This window comes from Aulonocara stuartgranti (assembly GCF_965226115.1).
Source record: "Aulonocara stuartgranti genome assembly, chromosome: 5".
NCBI lineage: Eukaryota > Metazoa > Chordata > Actinopteri > Cichliformes > Cichlidae > Aulonocara > Aulonocara stuartgranti.
This window is the reverse complement of record NC_138943.1, coordinates 11,721,271-11,734,350: the sequence shown is the minus strand read 5'-3', so window position 1 is coordinate 11,734,350 and position 13,080 is coordinate 11,721,271. Positions and strand designations below refer to the sequence as shown.

At 39.5% G+C, this 13,080-nt stretch overlaps 1 protein-coding gene across 2 annotated transcripts; it reads left to right on the top strand.

Moving 5' to 3' along the window:
* Positions 1 to 3,968: 3,968 nt before the first annotated feature.
* Positions 3,969 to 12,739, top strand: LOC309707236 (monoacylglycerol lipase abhd6-A-like). Of its 2 annotated transcripts, XM_082534433.1 has the most exons (10): positions 3,969 to 4,969; positions 5,388 to 5,475; positions 6,550 to 6,680; positions 8,258 to 8,417; positions 9,371 to 9,484; positions 9,681 to 9,813; positions 9,897 to 10,054; positions 10,892 to 10,946; positions 11,511 to 11,611; positions 12,097 to 12,739. In XM_082534433.1, the coding sequence occupies exons 3-10, from the start codon at positions 6,562 to 6,564 to the stop codon at positions 12,274 to 12,276; spliced, it is 1,020 nt and encodes a 339-aa protein (XP_082390559.1). In that variant the 5' UTR covers positions 3,969 to 4,969; positions 5,388 to 5,475; positions 6,550 to 6,561; the 3' UTR covers positions 12,277 to 12,739. The 2 variants fall into 2 exon arrangements, with proteins under 2 accessions (XP_082390559.1, XP_082390558.1); XM_082534432.1 differs by lacking the exon at positions 5,388 to 5,475 and having other exon boundaries at positions 4,331 to 4,969.
* Positions 12,740 to 13,080: the final 341 nt, after the last annotated feature.

The following is a 13,080-nucleotide window of genomic DNA, read 5'->3' as shown; positions in this document are numbered from 1 at the left end:
GGGGCAGAACAGTGTGTGAAAACAGTGTGAAGCAGCCCTACTCGACACTGTTGTAGTTTGTTTTTTGAAGGTTTACACTGAAAAATTATTTTGTTATAAAGTCATTTCTGCCTGTGTTCGAACCCCTTAAAGTTTTATTTTCTCAGAAAAAACGAGTCTGCACCTTTGTGCAAAAAGGATATTTGTTTTTCATACGAAGTAACAAGGAACTGTGTTTTTTTTTTTTTTTGTTTTTTTTAATATATTCTACTTTAACAGTCATCTTTAAATGTGTTGATGCATGCTCAATCAGCCAGGTAAATAAATCCCAGAAGGTTGTTTCTGTTCATCTGGATGTAGCGTTTTCAGTTGGAGAAACTGAAAACGCACTTAGAAGAAGTCACTTGGATGAGTGACAAAATGTTTCTCCCACTGAAGTCCAGATGAACAGAATCAGCCTTTCGGGAGTCAGCTTAAACTTCCTAAACTGACAGTAATTTATAGAAAACTTGGCAGTTGAATGAAAAAAAAAAAAAATGATCAGTTGAAATAATTTGATCTTAACTTTATCTTAATACCAAATTAACAAAGGGTTATCTAACTTACTAACTTATCTAACTAGGTCAGGTTTTAACTTTACCTGTTAGTTTTGGACTGAAGCCTTGTAAAAACTGGACAGGCATAAGGCTGGAAAGAGGTAGCACTGATTAATACAATAAAATGTAAAAAAAACAAAACAAAAAAAAAAACAGCTGGATTTAAAAAAAAAAAAAAATCTACAGCAGATTTTAGTTAAGTTTTTCATAATCACGATTTTAGTATTGATTTAAATATCTGCTAATACTATATATGTAATGTTTTTGTTATTTTTATTCTTTCTCCATGTTGTGTTAAATGTGTTTGATTTCAAGAAACTGCAGACTCAATCATTTAACTTCTTATAAATTTAAGTTTCTGCTGCTGCTAAATGCTGCTTTATGCTGTTCCTAATAATTAGTCCCTCTTTTTCGTATATATTTTGAAAACTTTATAAATGTAAACATTTTTTGTGACAATTTTAGTTTAAACTGAGAGGACACTACTGGAGGTCAATAAAGCTGCAAAGTTAGTTGGCCATGTGTTAAATTCAGCAACTGCATTTTAAGTCCATTCAAGGTTAAAAACAATGAGCGGGAAATAGGATTTTGTGACATTAAAGTCAGAAATATATCAGAAAAATCTCTCTGACATACAGTAGTTTACAGATAAAACCCAAATCCTAAATTTCTCTTTTTTGGGATTTGTTTTTCTCTTTTCATGTAGGCTACAACCAGCTAGCAGAGTAGCACTAGCTAACATTTTGCCTTTATGTATTTTATCATTTAACTGCTAGCAGTATTGCTTGAGTTGATGTAGCATATAAATAATAGATAGTACTGTCAATACTAAATACCAATTCCACTCACTGATTCCAATAGTAGTAGTAGTAGTAGTAGTAGTAGTACTATTGTAATAGCTAATGTGTTTAGCCTAGCATGGTGCAAAAACTGGAAGCTGAGGGAAGCTGTTGGCCCAACTCGGTTAGTCATTACACCTCTGAATTTTGCAGAAAAATAAGATGTTAATCTTTCTCTGGATAAATGAGCAACAAATATTTATATATAAAAAAATTATGCTTTATCAAGTAAATAAAGTTATAAAGATATGATGAAAAAGTGAAAGCCCACTATGTTTAATGCTGTTTTCAGTTAAATAAAATAAATGAATAAGTGTCCTGTTGTGTATTGTGGTTATTAAATTTCAAAAGCAGTATGCTTCTTCCTAGCAGTTGGATTTAAAAAATGAAGCATATTCTATCACTCCCCTGAACAACAATGGGATGACCTTCTGACCGTTGGACTTAAACATTTGGTTTTTATGGTGCACCCATGTTGCTTAATTCTGGTTGAGTAACACGAAATAAAACAGGCTGGGAGTATGAGCTTGATGCTCAAGCAAATCTGATTTCAGTTAAGTGGACTAAAACAACTCAACAGGCTGGTCCAAACCGGTTTCACCTGAGAAACATGGAACACTTTGTCAGCCTTCATGTTGCGAGGAATGGTTAATAGGACAGATACTGGGTTATGAATGGATTGGATTTCAAAGGGGCCAAGGAACCAGGGAGCTAGTTTCTTAGACTCAGTTCTCAAAGGAATTTACCTGGAGAAGAGCCAAACTTTTTGTCTGCTTTGGTAGGCCGCCGCCGACACACAACGGTGATCGTCCAGCCACTTATTTCGCTCCATGGTCTCGAGGAGAACTGCCCTTGCGGTCCGCTACAACCAGCAGGAGCGATGTGCATAGTACTGAATGGAAGGCACAGCCAACTAACCCTCCATGATGGAGTTATGGCTGTATTCGACCCATGCCAGCTGATCACTTCACATGGACTAGTTAGAGAAGGCAACACAACGAAGGATGGCTTCCAGCTCCTGATTTGCCCTCTCCACTTGGCTGTTAGTCTGGGGGTGGAAATCAGAGGACAAACTGATTTGGCCCCTCAGTTCAGAACAAAACTCCTTCCACAACTGGAAAGTGAATTGTAGACCCCTGTCCGAGACGATGTCCTGAGGAACACCATGCAGTTGGAAAAGATGTTGGATGAGTTGTTTGGCGGTTCCCAAGGCAGTAGGCAATCCAGGCAATGCCACAAAATGGGCGGCCTTGGAAAACCAGTCGATTATAGTGAGGATGGTGGTGCTACCAACATGACTTTTAGTTCCGTTACCACCTGGAGGAGTACACTCTACTCTTTGGTGATGTGTTGTAACATCTTTCCATGGCGTTCCACTAAGTTCACCTGTAGCGATATCTCATGGGCTCAAGGTCCATCACTGGCTGGATAGTTCTGTCAGGTTTTAGGTAAGGAAGAGACCCAAACACAGGACACAGCAATCTCCAAACTCCAATTCCAAACTGTGGCTCCACTCCCGTGAAACACACTCCACTCCCAATTCCTAGTAAAGGCAAACACAACGAGTTAGTTAGGCAATCCTTTCCAAAGCAAGATTTTTCAACAATAATCCACTGACGAGGTAAACTCAACAATCCCACGTTACTTGTAACGCGTTACTGTAATCCGATTACTTTTTTCAAGTAACAAGTAAAGTAACGGATTACTATTGCAAAAACGGTAATTAGATTACCGTTACTTTACCGTTACATTACCGCATCTTTCTTGCCCAGGACACTGTTGTAAATAGATTTCTTTTCTCAGGAGTCTTTTCCCCCCTGGCTGAATAAAGGTTAGATGCATGTTTACACAGATAATTTGTTAAAAGCATCTTATTCTTCACTGACTGGCAGTGACTGCTTGTTACAACAGCAAATATTTAATATTCTTCATTGTACTAAAACTATATTTTAATCTATGACACACAGACATTGATTAATCATCAAAAATTAAACATAGCAAATGAAAATTTCACAAGAACAAATCAGGTAGTTTTCTCAAATAAACCAGCTGCAGGCAGAAAAATTAGAATCACTGAGGATTACAAAACTCCACTAATATGTGTGTGTGTGTCTGTGTGTGTGCTGACCTACTACCTGCAGGAATGTGAGGTATTCCTGTGGTTTCTGGACTGACGTTCCCGGGCAGTTACATCACCCAGCTGACCGTCTGACGGCTGCTTCCTGAACCATGAAAGAAAAAACCGATTGGGATATTTTTAGCCCCAAAGTGAGACAATTTATTTGATCTGCAGAGTTTTATGGCCTTTAATAGTGTGCATTGTAAGCAGGGAGAAAAGCTCATCTTTGTGTAATATCAGCCTCTGACTACACAGATTATACAACATGATTATCCCTAATATGGCTGAAAATCAGTTTGTTGAGCATTGAAAGCTTCCTTGAGTTTGTTAGGAATGTAAAAGTTGTTCATTCAGAAGGTTGATGATCTTTTCACACTCACAGTAACCAACAAACTTAAATGACTGACTGAAAGTGCTGGTGTTTGTGTGCTGATTGGTTCAAAAATAGTTAATGCAAGTTAAGTGTTTCTTAATACAAAGTTAAAATGATGATAATAACTGGCTTGAAGACTCTGCGGCTCAGAAGTCGATGTCATCACCACAGCAGGTCTTTTTATTGTAAATAATCACAAGTTTATAACTTTTCCCCTCTTTTCCAGCTATTTTCACATTTCAAACAATATTACAGACTACTTCCTGCTTTATTATAATTCATTATTATTAGCAACTGTCATACTGTTAAAACCCTCTTATTTAGATCCTAAGTATATTCTTTCCTTTTATTATAAAGTGCTTTTCAGTGTATAATTTAGCAAATGCACGAAGACTGGCAGCCTTTAAATTAGGTTTTTGGCCAAAAAAAAAAAACGGCAAAAGTTCAAGGCCCCTTGGATGATCAAAAGAAGAAAGAAGGAGAACGTTTTCTAGCATTTACACACAAGCAGTAACAGATATGTTGCTAAATCCTGACATTGTGTTTTTCCACTTGAGCTCCAATCAGTTCAGACCACTATTTAAATCTTTTTTCAGCTGCTCCTTTCTCACCACAGCAGGATCATCAGCACATTTGGTTGGTCACAGATTTTTAGCCAATGACCTTTCTTATGCAACCCTCCGAGGCTTTTTGTCTCCTCCCAGTCTGAAACTGGGGAGCTGCCAGCCCTCCGAGCCACAAAACACTGGACAGAAATCAACTGAAACATTCATTTGAAGAAAATAAATATATAAATTGCTTTAACTTCGACAGAAATTCTGGAGCATCAGTGCTGTTCTCTAAGAGCTGCCTGTAGATGTTGGCGCCCTCTTGTGGACGTGCTCGCACACATCACACATCCTCTGCTTCTGACGGCACCTGAATGCAGCACAGCATTTTTCTTCTGCAGTATCCCTTTAAGTGCGGATGAAAGGCTGTTATGTAATTTAGGTGAAAGAGGAGGAAGAGCAGCGGACTGAATGGAGGACAGCCGGCACTGACAGCTCGAAGAGGACCCTGACAGGTAGGGCGCCGCTGACCCTGCAGGTGTAGATAAACCGCTATAGTACTCAGCCTGAGGTGTCCGCGTTATGTCCGATGTGACGTTTTCAGCAGGTTAAAAGGACACGAGTTTTTAATGTAACCTTTGCATCTGGTGTTCTACCATCAAACCCTCAGTGAACAAAATATTCAAAAAGAGAAGTTTGTCTCTTTAAGCCTGTGACCGTTACGGTTAAAGGAAACTTCCGCATTTTTTTCTCAATGTAAACTTGTTTTACTCATTTTCCGGTTCTAACCTTTAAAAAAACTCCTAACAAATGCACTTTTTTACTTGGTCTGATTTCTACATCAAAGCAAACCTCCAAATCCCGATTACTGTGTATTACTATGGTATATTACGAGTAGAAGTAGTTTATTTTTTAAGCACATTCCCCCTACAGGTGCTTTCTCCGGAAACTGTGAACTTTGCAGCTGCTTCAAAGGTTCAGTGTCTTTCTGGGTTGGGCTTGCAGCGCTGGACGTTGTTCAGTGGGTTAAGTAATCCTGTTGTATCCTGTTGATTTTGTGGCACTTGCATTAATTGCGATTTCATGTCAAAATCATAGACTGTATATGAAAGATGGAAGTAATACCTCAACGTTAACTATTAACAACTGCTGTGTCAATTTGCTGTTACCATGAGTTGCCATATTTGACCCATCAAGCCTGGTTCAATGCTGCATTTATGACATATTGTGTGGAAGCCACGGACGCAGGTGCCTGATAATTAGAGCTAAGAAACAAGCTAACATATGGTGGTTTAGCTCACTGGGTTGAGCAGGCAACTCCTATTACTGAGTTTTGGGTTCATATTTTACACTCAGCTCTACCTGCTCTCTTTCATCCAGTTTTCTTTTCAAAGCATTTAAGTATAATTAAAATGTATTTAAAGGGAACCTACAAGAAGTTTGTATTATATTTTTAGTGAGTTGAATTTCATTTATTACAAGCTTTTATTATTATAAGCAATGTAATTACACTTAAAATGCTTTCCCACCTTTGCTTTCTGCAGTGGAAAAATGGATCTTTTACACTAAAAGTAAAAAAAAAGTGATGCCATAACTTTGGAAAGCTATGGGAATATTTTTTATTTATCAGCTTAAGTTAGGCTTTGTCTTTTTTTGGAGTAAAGGCATAAATAAACCAGCACATTTCCCTGACTATATGTTTGTTTACAGCTAAATGTTTCATTGACTGAGGCAAGACTGAGTGATTTAACTGGACTTTTGTCACTTCAGTACTCTGGATGCAGTACTCAGCGTCTGTTTCTATTATTATTATACAGTATAACACTAAGATAAGATAAGATAAGATAAGATAAGATAAGATAGAACTTTATTAATCCCTCGGGTGGGTTCCTCTGGGAAATTCGATTTCCAAAAAAAGCACAGCAACGACCGAAGTTACAGTTACTCTTCTAGTAGTTACTCTTCTTACTGTCTTGGAGCAACTGTGAGGACACAGTTTCGTCTGGGACTAATAAATTATTCAGTTTCTGCTTGATTATCTACAGTTAAACTGAGCTGAGAGTGCAGTTTGTGATCTGTTTTTTTTTTTTTAAAGGAGGCTGCAACGATGGAGCTGAATGTGGCCAAAATGATAATGCTGGCAGGAGGTGTCCTGGTTGTGCCCGTGCTCGCTTTCGTCACCTCCTTCCTGTTCTGGCCTGGAGCGCTCCTCAAGGCGTACAACTGGTAAAGGCACATAGAGGACATACACACAGAGAACAAACAGGCGGGTTAGACTTGTATCTGTTTGGTTTAGGCACACCACTGGATTATAGCAGAAGAAATGGAAAAGATTTTCCACCTACAGTACTCTGCAAAAGTCTCAAGTCATTCCTTATTTCTCATGTTTTGCTTCCAAGCAGCCAGACTTTGTTGTGATTTTTTTAAGTGGTCATCATCAGTAGGTGTCCAGCCTTCTGGAGGTCTTCCAAACCTTTTCTTTGGACATTGGCTGCTTTTCATGAGGGAAAAATAAAGAAATTACAGGTCTGAAAAATTACAGCTGATAAACCGTAGCAGTATCTGAGTCATGTCCTTAAGAAATAGGAAAATCCAGCAAAGACCTGACAAAGGACCATAAGAGTCATCTGACCCTTTGGCTGATCCCTTTACTGTTCACTGAAGTATCATTAGAAATGGTGTCAGTGAAGGGTGGCTGCCAAGAAGCCATTCTTAAGATAAGGAAACAGGAAAAAGACTTGGTGGCTCAGGACTTTTGCACTTTTGTACAGTGGTTTTCCATTTTTCTTATTTTTTTATGAAAATAAATCTAATAAATGTTACTCCAAGCAATTTTCTTCAAAGTTACTAAACCCACCAGATAAAGCCTTCAACAGCAACAAGCAGACAAACTGGACACGCGTTACATTTGAATGAAAATAATGTAGTTCCTGTGTTCCAATACAGCTTCAAAAATGCTTTTATTGTGAAAGAGCCAAAGCAGTGACCTTTCCTTCTGAACTTTAGACTAAGCTGTGAAAAAAACTACATGCTGGCTGATTACTGAATTACTGATGTTGCTTCACTCTGTCTTACACACACACACGCACACACACACAAAGTGCTGACTCACTGACATGTAATAGAAGAAGAAAAACATGTGCAAAGAATTAACAGTGAATCTGTGACTGTGTAGAAGATTATTTTTATCTGTCGAGATCATTTTGGTCCCAGATTTCGGGGACCGTTTCTGACCTCTGTTTTTATTTTGTTTGGTTTTTATTTTTTAACCCTGACCGTTGTAAGGGTAGCAGAAATTCACCTTATTATGTTTATGTTGAGTAATGAAGCTGCATTTGTGGTTGATATGAATATCCAAAGTGTTGCACAATAAATTATTAAACAATCACATGAACAAACTATGGAAATGAGTGGCAGAGCATCACTCTTATTTTCATAACAGCCGTTATAAAATGATTTCTACAGGTCATCATCTTTTCATGATAAACCTTTAATTTTCTAGTGTGCTTTTATTTTGTGGGGGGATTTTCCCATTAATGTGATCTCACACCAGTTTTGACTGCACAATGACCCTTTTCATATGAAACCATGTGCAGCTGCAGGATGTTGAACTGAATCCTAAAATAAAGTGATGATCAGAGTCAGAGAAAATTCAGAAACAGTGATCTTGTTTTTAAAGACTACACAATCACATGATTTATTTCATAATGTTAGTGGATGGATCGCCTCATGTTTAATCCTCAGGAATCACTGAACATCCAGAACATGAGACTTTATAACGGCTCACCTGTAAATCTCTGCAGGTATTGGCGCCGCAGGCTCGGATTGGTTGTCCGCTTCTCTCACAGTGGGAATTACCACTTCTGTTATTCCACACGCGGGGCACCAGGAGGCGCAACACCATCACTGCTGCTGCTCCACGGCTTCTCTGCCACCAAGGATATGTGGCTACCTGTTGTCAAGGTTTTTACACAAAAATAAATCAAAACATCAGATGTACATGTTTGTGACAGTGACATTTTCACTGCTAAAAAAGGAACTTCAGCTCAGCTGTGTGTAAATCTGGAAACACAGGGTTGGTGAATTGTGTGTGGAGACGTGGAAGCTGTCCCCTTTGTAAAATCTTACCTTTGAGCAAAAATCTATAACTGTTGAAGCAGATTTTGTCAGATTTGACTGGTGATTCTCCAGCCTTTCTGTCATGAAGTGTATGTAAGTGAGCTTCTGGTGTGTTTGCTAGTGATGTTCGATTCGTGAACGAATCGTTCAATACTCGAGAATCACTTTACTGACTCGTGAATCATGATTCACAAGCCCAACTGACTCACTGACTCATCCCTGTTTCTGTTAGCAAACTAATTCGCTTAGTAGAAATATATCTAGCTTATAAATAAAATTGGGGGGGGAACAACAGCCAGTTTCTTAACAAAAGCATTTCTGCTCTGAACTGGAAGAAAAAGTAGATGTGAGTAGAAGCTCACATCAAGAAAATAGCTCCTCAGTTCACAGTAGCATCACTCTGCTAACATGCTAACAGCACATTTGAGCTACTCACCCCCTCCCTTCCTGTGTTGAATCGTAAGCGTAAGCGAATCACTCAGGACTCACTAACCCCCTCCCTCCTGCGCTGAATCATAGAGCGAGCGAACGAATCACTCACTCACTCACCCCCTCCTGGCTCACAGCTTCTTCTTCTTCTTGGTTGGCAACCAATGTTAAGGCGCATTACCGCCCCAACTCAAACTTAAACAAATTAAGTTTGAGTGAAAATGTACATTTTTTGCACTCTCTGGTCAACTGACTCAGTGAATCAAATGACTCAAAAAATCCGATTCACTTTGGTGAGTGACTCATTAAAACTCGATTCAGTAAAAAGAATCAAATTTACCATCACTAGTGTTTGCTTTCTCCTCCAGTTCCTCCCTAGAAACCAACATGTGGTGTGTGTGGACATGCCGGGACACGAGGGGACAAGTCGCACCGGTCCAGAGGATTACAGCATCCGCGGTCAGGTTGAACGAATCCACCAGGTCTGTACAAATTTGTATGTGTGTGTGACACTTGCACACTTTGTAATAATTATAAGTTTGGAAAAACCACTGGGATATCTTTCAGGGGGAGGTTATTCTTGTAATCAAAGCAAGGCTTCCAGGTTTGGACCACAGCAGAAGCACTGAGCTACTGTCCTGTTTCAAAACTCACCTCTCTGTTTTTCTTCCTGTGTAGTTTGTGCAGAGTATCGGTCTCGATAAAAGACCCTTCCACCTGGTCGGCACGTCAATGGGTGGCAATGTCGCAGGGGTGTACGCTGCCACTTACCCCACCCACCTATCCAGTGTCACCTTGGTTTGCCCGGCAGGTAAACTCAGCAGACGTACCTTACATTTGCTGATGATGATCAGGTTTGCATAATTCCTCTTCCTCATCTTCTCTCCCAAACAGGCCTGGTTTACCCGACGGACTCGGAGTTCATCAGTCGCCTGAGGGAGCTGGAGATGGGTGAGAAGGATGAGTCGATCCCGCTCGTCCCCACCACCATTCAGGAACTCGAGGACATGCTGAGACTCTGTTGTAACACCCCCCCAAAACTCCCCCGACAGGTACAGGGCTGAGCTGCATGGGCACAGTAGAAATGACTTCACAAGTTTCCTTATCCGCATGATTCATTGTATCAGCACGTCATTAAGACAAGGAAAGATGTGAAGGAGAATTTGTAAGGAATTAGGAGAAATCACATTGAAGTATTTAAACAATGTGACTGTGGGTTTTACGGTTTGCTGTGGTGAAGCTAAAATTGACCAAAGTTTAACTACAATACTTCACCCTGTTCTCAGTGGCTGTCTTATTTTTAATAGCTTCCTCTTCCAAATTCATCCTGCAGACTGTCATCTGCTTTATTTTATTCTTTATTCTTTGCACTTTAAGCATTTTATCTACCTCACATCTACAGCCAGTTTAGAATCACTTAACCTCACATGCATATCTTTGGACTGCTAGAGGAAGCTGGAAAAGCAGGACAGGAAAAACATGCAGACTGCACACAGAAAGATCTGCAATGAACTGAGTTATAATGCAACCCTTACTTCACTTTTATCATTGATATGGGAATATCTTTATTTATGGAGCAGTTTCATAAACCCACATTGCAAAGTGCTTCACAAAAGACATCATAACTTTACAAAAGGCGCATATGAATGCAGAGAGTAGCATCCTAGAGAGTATGATATTTTGTTCCTCTGAACCTCCTTTCTTTCCACAAAAGATGTTCCAGCTTGCTTTAGTATTTACAGAATTCAACCATCACACAGACACTTCTGGGTCACTTTGCATTTAAGGCTTGTAACAATATACCTGCTCTCAGTCACACTGCCAGTACTGCTGTTGCTTTTCTTTCTTTCTTTTTATTTATTTGCATTTGTGTGCATGTGTGTTGTTAGGTGCTGAGCGGTCTCCTTGCCAACAGGATCCCAAACAATGATTTCTACAAAGAAGGTCAGTCCGCTCACCATCACCTGCTCTTTTCTTCTCTTTGTCCTGTCCTCCTCCCCTCATCCCCAACCGGTCACAGCAGACGGCCGCACTTCCCTGAGCCTGGTTCTGCTGGCGTTTTTTTTCCTGTTAAAAGGGAGTTTTTCCTTCCCACCATCACCAAGTCGTTGCTCAAAGGTGGTCATATGATTACTGGGTTGCTTGCAGAGATGCTTGCATCTCTGTAATAATGTAGGGTCTCTACCTTACAATATAAAGCACCTTGAAGCGACGGCTGTTGTGATTTGGTGCTATATATATTGAAGTGAATTGAGTTCAAGCAGTGCTCCATCGACAGTCACAGATTACTGAGGGATTTGATCTGACCCTTTGCCTCCTGCCTTTTTTCATTATTTTCTATTTGACATTTCAGATAAATTAATTAGTGAAGGAAAGCACTTTTGATATGACTCACTTGTATAAAGACAGTGAAGCAGGGAGAAAAGCAGATTGTGTCTACTTCTACTCTGCAGTAATCATTTTCCCTTTAGTAACTCATTGCCCCTGTGTGTGTGTGTGTGTGTGTAGTGTTCATGGAGATTGTTGGGGAGAAGTCTCGCCACTCGCTACAAGAAAACATGCATCTGATCACAGTGCCCCTGCAGGTTATCTGGGGGAAGGAAGACCAGGTAAATTCACAACCCCACAGCAGTGATGATCATTAGAAAACGATGTCTCAGCCCCAATTTTCCGCCCTTTGCGGGTATGTACTGCTTCTTTAAAAAAATAAAAATAAAAATTAGGGGTGCCGGTCATCAGAACTGCCAAGTGGCCCTCCTCATCTACTTGTGCTCACTACGTCCTTCATATTTAAATTATTGAATCACTGTTGAGAGAAGTTTAAACTTTAACTGTATCCATATTAATAAGATAGAAAAAAATTAAATTGTACTGTTGAAATAAAAAACAATTTCTACCAGGCTGTAAATGTGCCTTTTAATGCTGTAAAGTTCGAAGTTCATTTTCATTTGGAAGTCTATACGAATTGACAACAGAGCATGAATATCTGTAAATCTGTAAATCTCCGTCATGTGGTGTTGGGATATTTCAGTGTGTCAGTAAAGCCGTGCTGCAGCGTCACACAGAGCTGTAACACACTTGTCTGAACTCTCAGGTGCTGGACGTTTCGGGCGCCGCTGTGCTGCAGGGGGCGCTGCCTCACTGCCAGGTGACGGTGTTGGACAGCTGTGGTCACTCTGTGGCTCTTGAGCGACCGAGAAAAGCCGCCAAACTCATCACGGACTTCCTGTCTGAGCAGGCAGTCAGCGATGGCAACGTAAAGAAAGTTTCTTGAAGAAAAACCTTTGAACTGTACGCCGACCCCTGACCTCATGATGATGAAGGAGAGGAGAAGTATGATGAGATTTCTACATCAACGTTTATGTCTGTAAAAAAAACTGAACAAACGCACAAAAGTATTACTTTACTTTAAGATATTCCTGATGTTTTCATCTGTATGACTTGTACTCACTGCCCTGCAGGCGGCTGATATCCATAATCTTTAGAGTTTAATGTCATGGTATCAATCCTCGTTTTCATGTTTCACTTTCAGAAAACTGCATTGTAGTCTTCTGTTTACAGCTGTTTGTGAACTATGCAGTGGACTGACTGCATAATTAACATCACAAAAACACATCAGACTGAATTTACAATGAAACATTTACTGTTGATTAATATGTGATTTGTATCCTTTAGCTATTAACTTTAATATATAAAGTTTAAAAAAATGGTGGAATTAAAAGATTTTGTGTGTTTAAGATTGTTGGTTGAAAAATCCTGTCATTTTGGAAGACATAACACATCAAGTAATTTATTCAAGATGCACAGGAAGTAGTCACTGCTCACGAGGCCCTGCAATTCAGATTTATTTGTCACATGTTGTTAGTACTGGGTCAGCATTACAATGAAATGTGTTTGAAGCGATGAAACATGATTAAAATACTAAAAGTAACATGATTAAAAAGAAAATAAGATGAAAAAAGTAGAGAGAACTACTTTGCGCAATGTATTGCAGTAAAGTAGCAGTTCAGCTGGGACTGAATATGTAGTTAAACTTCTTTTTACACTGACAGCAAGAGGAGTTTCACTGGTCTGGCCC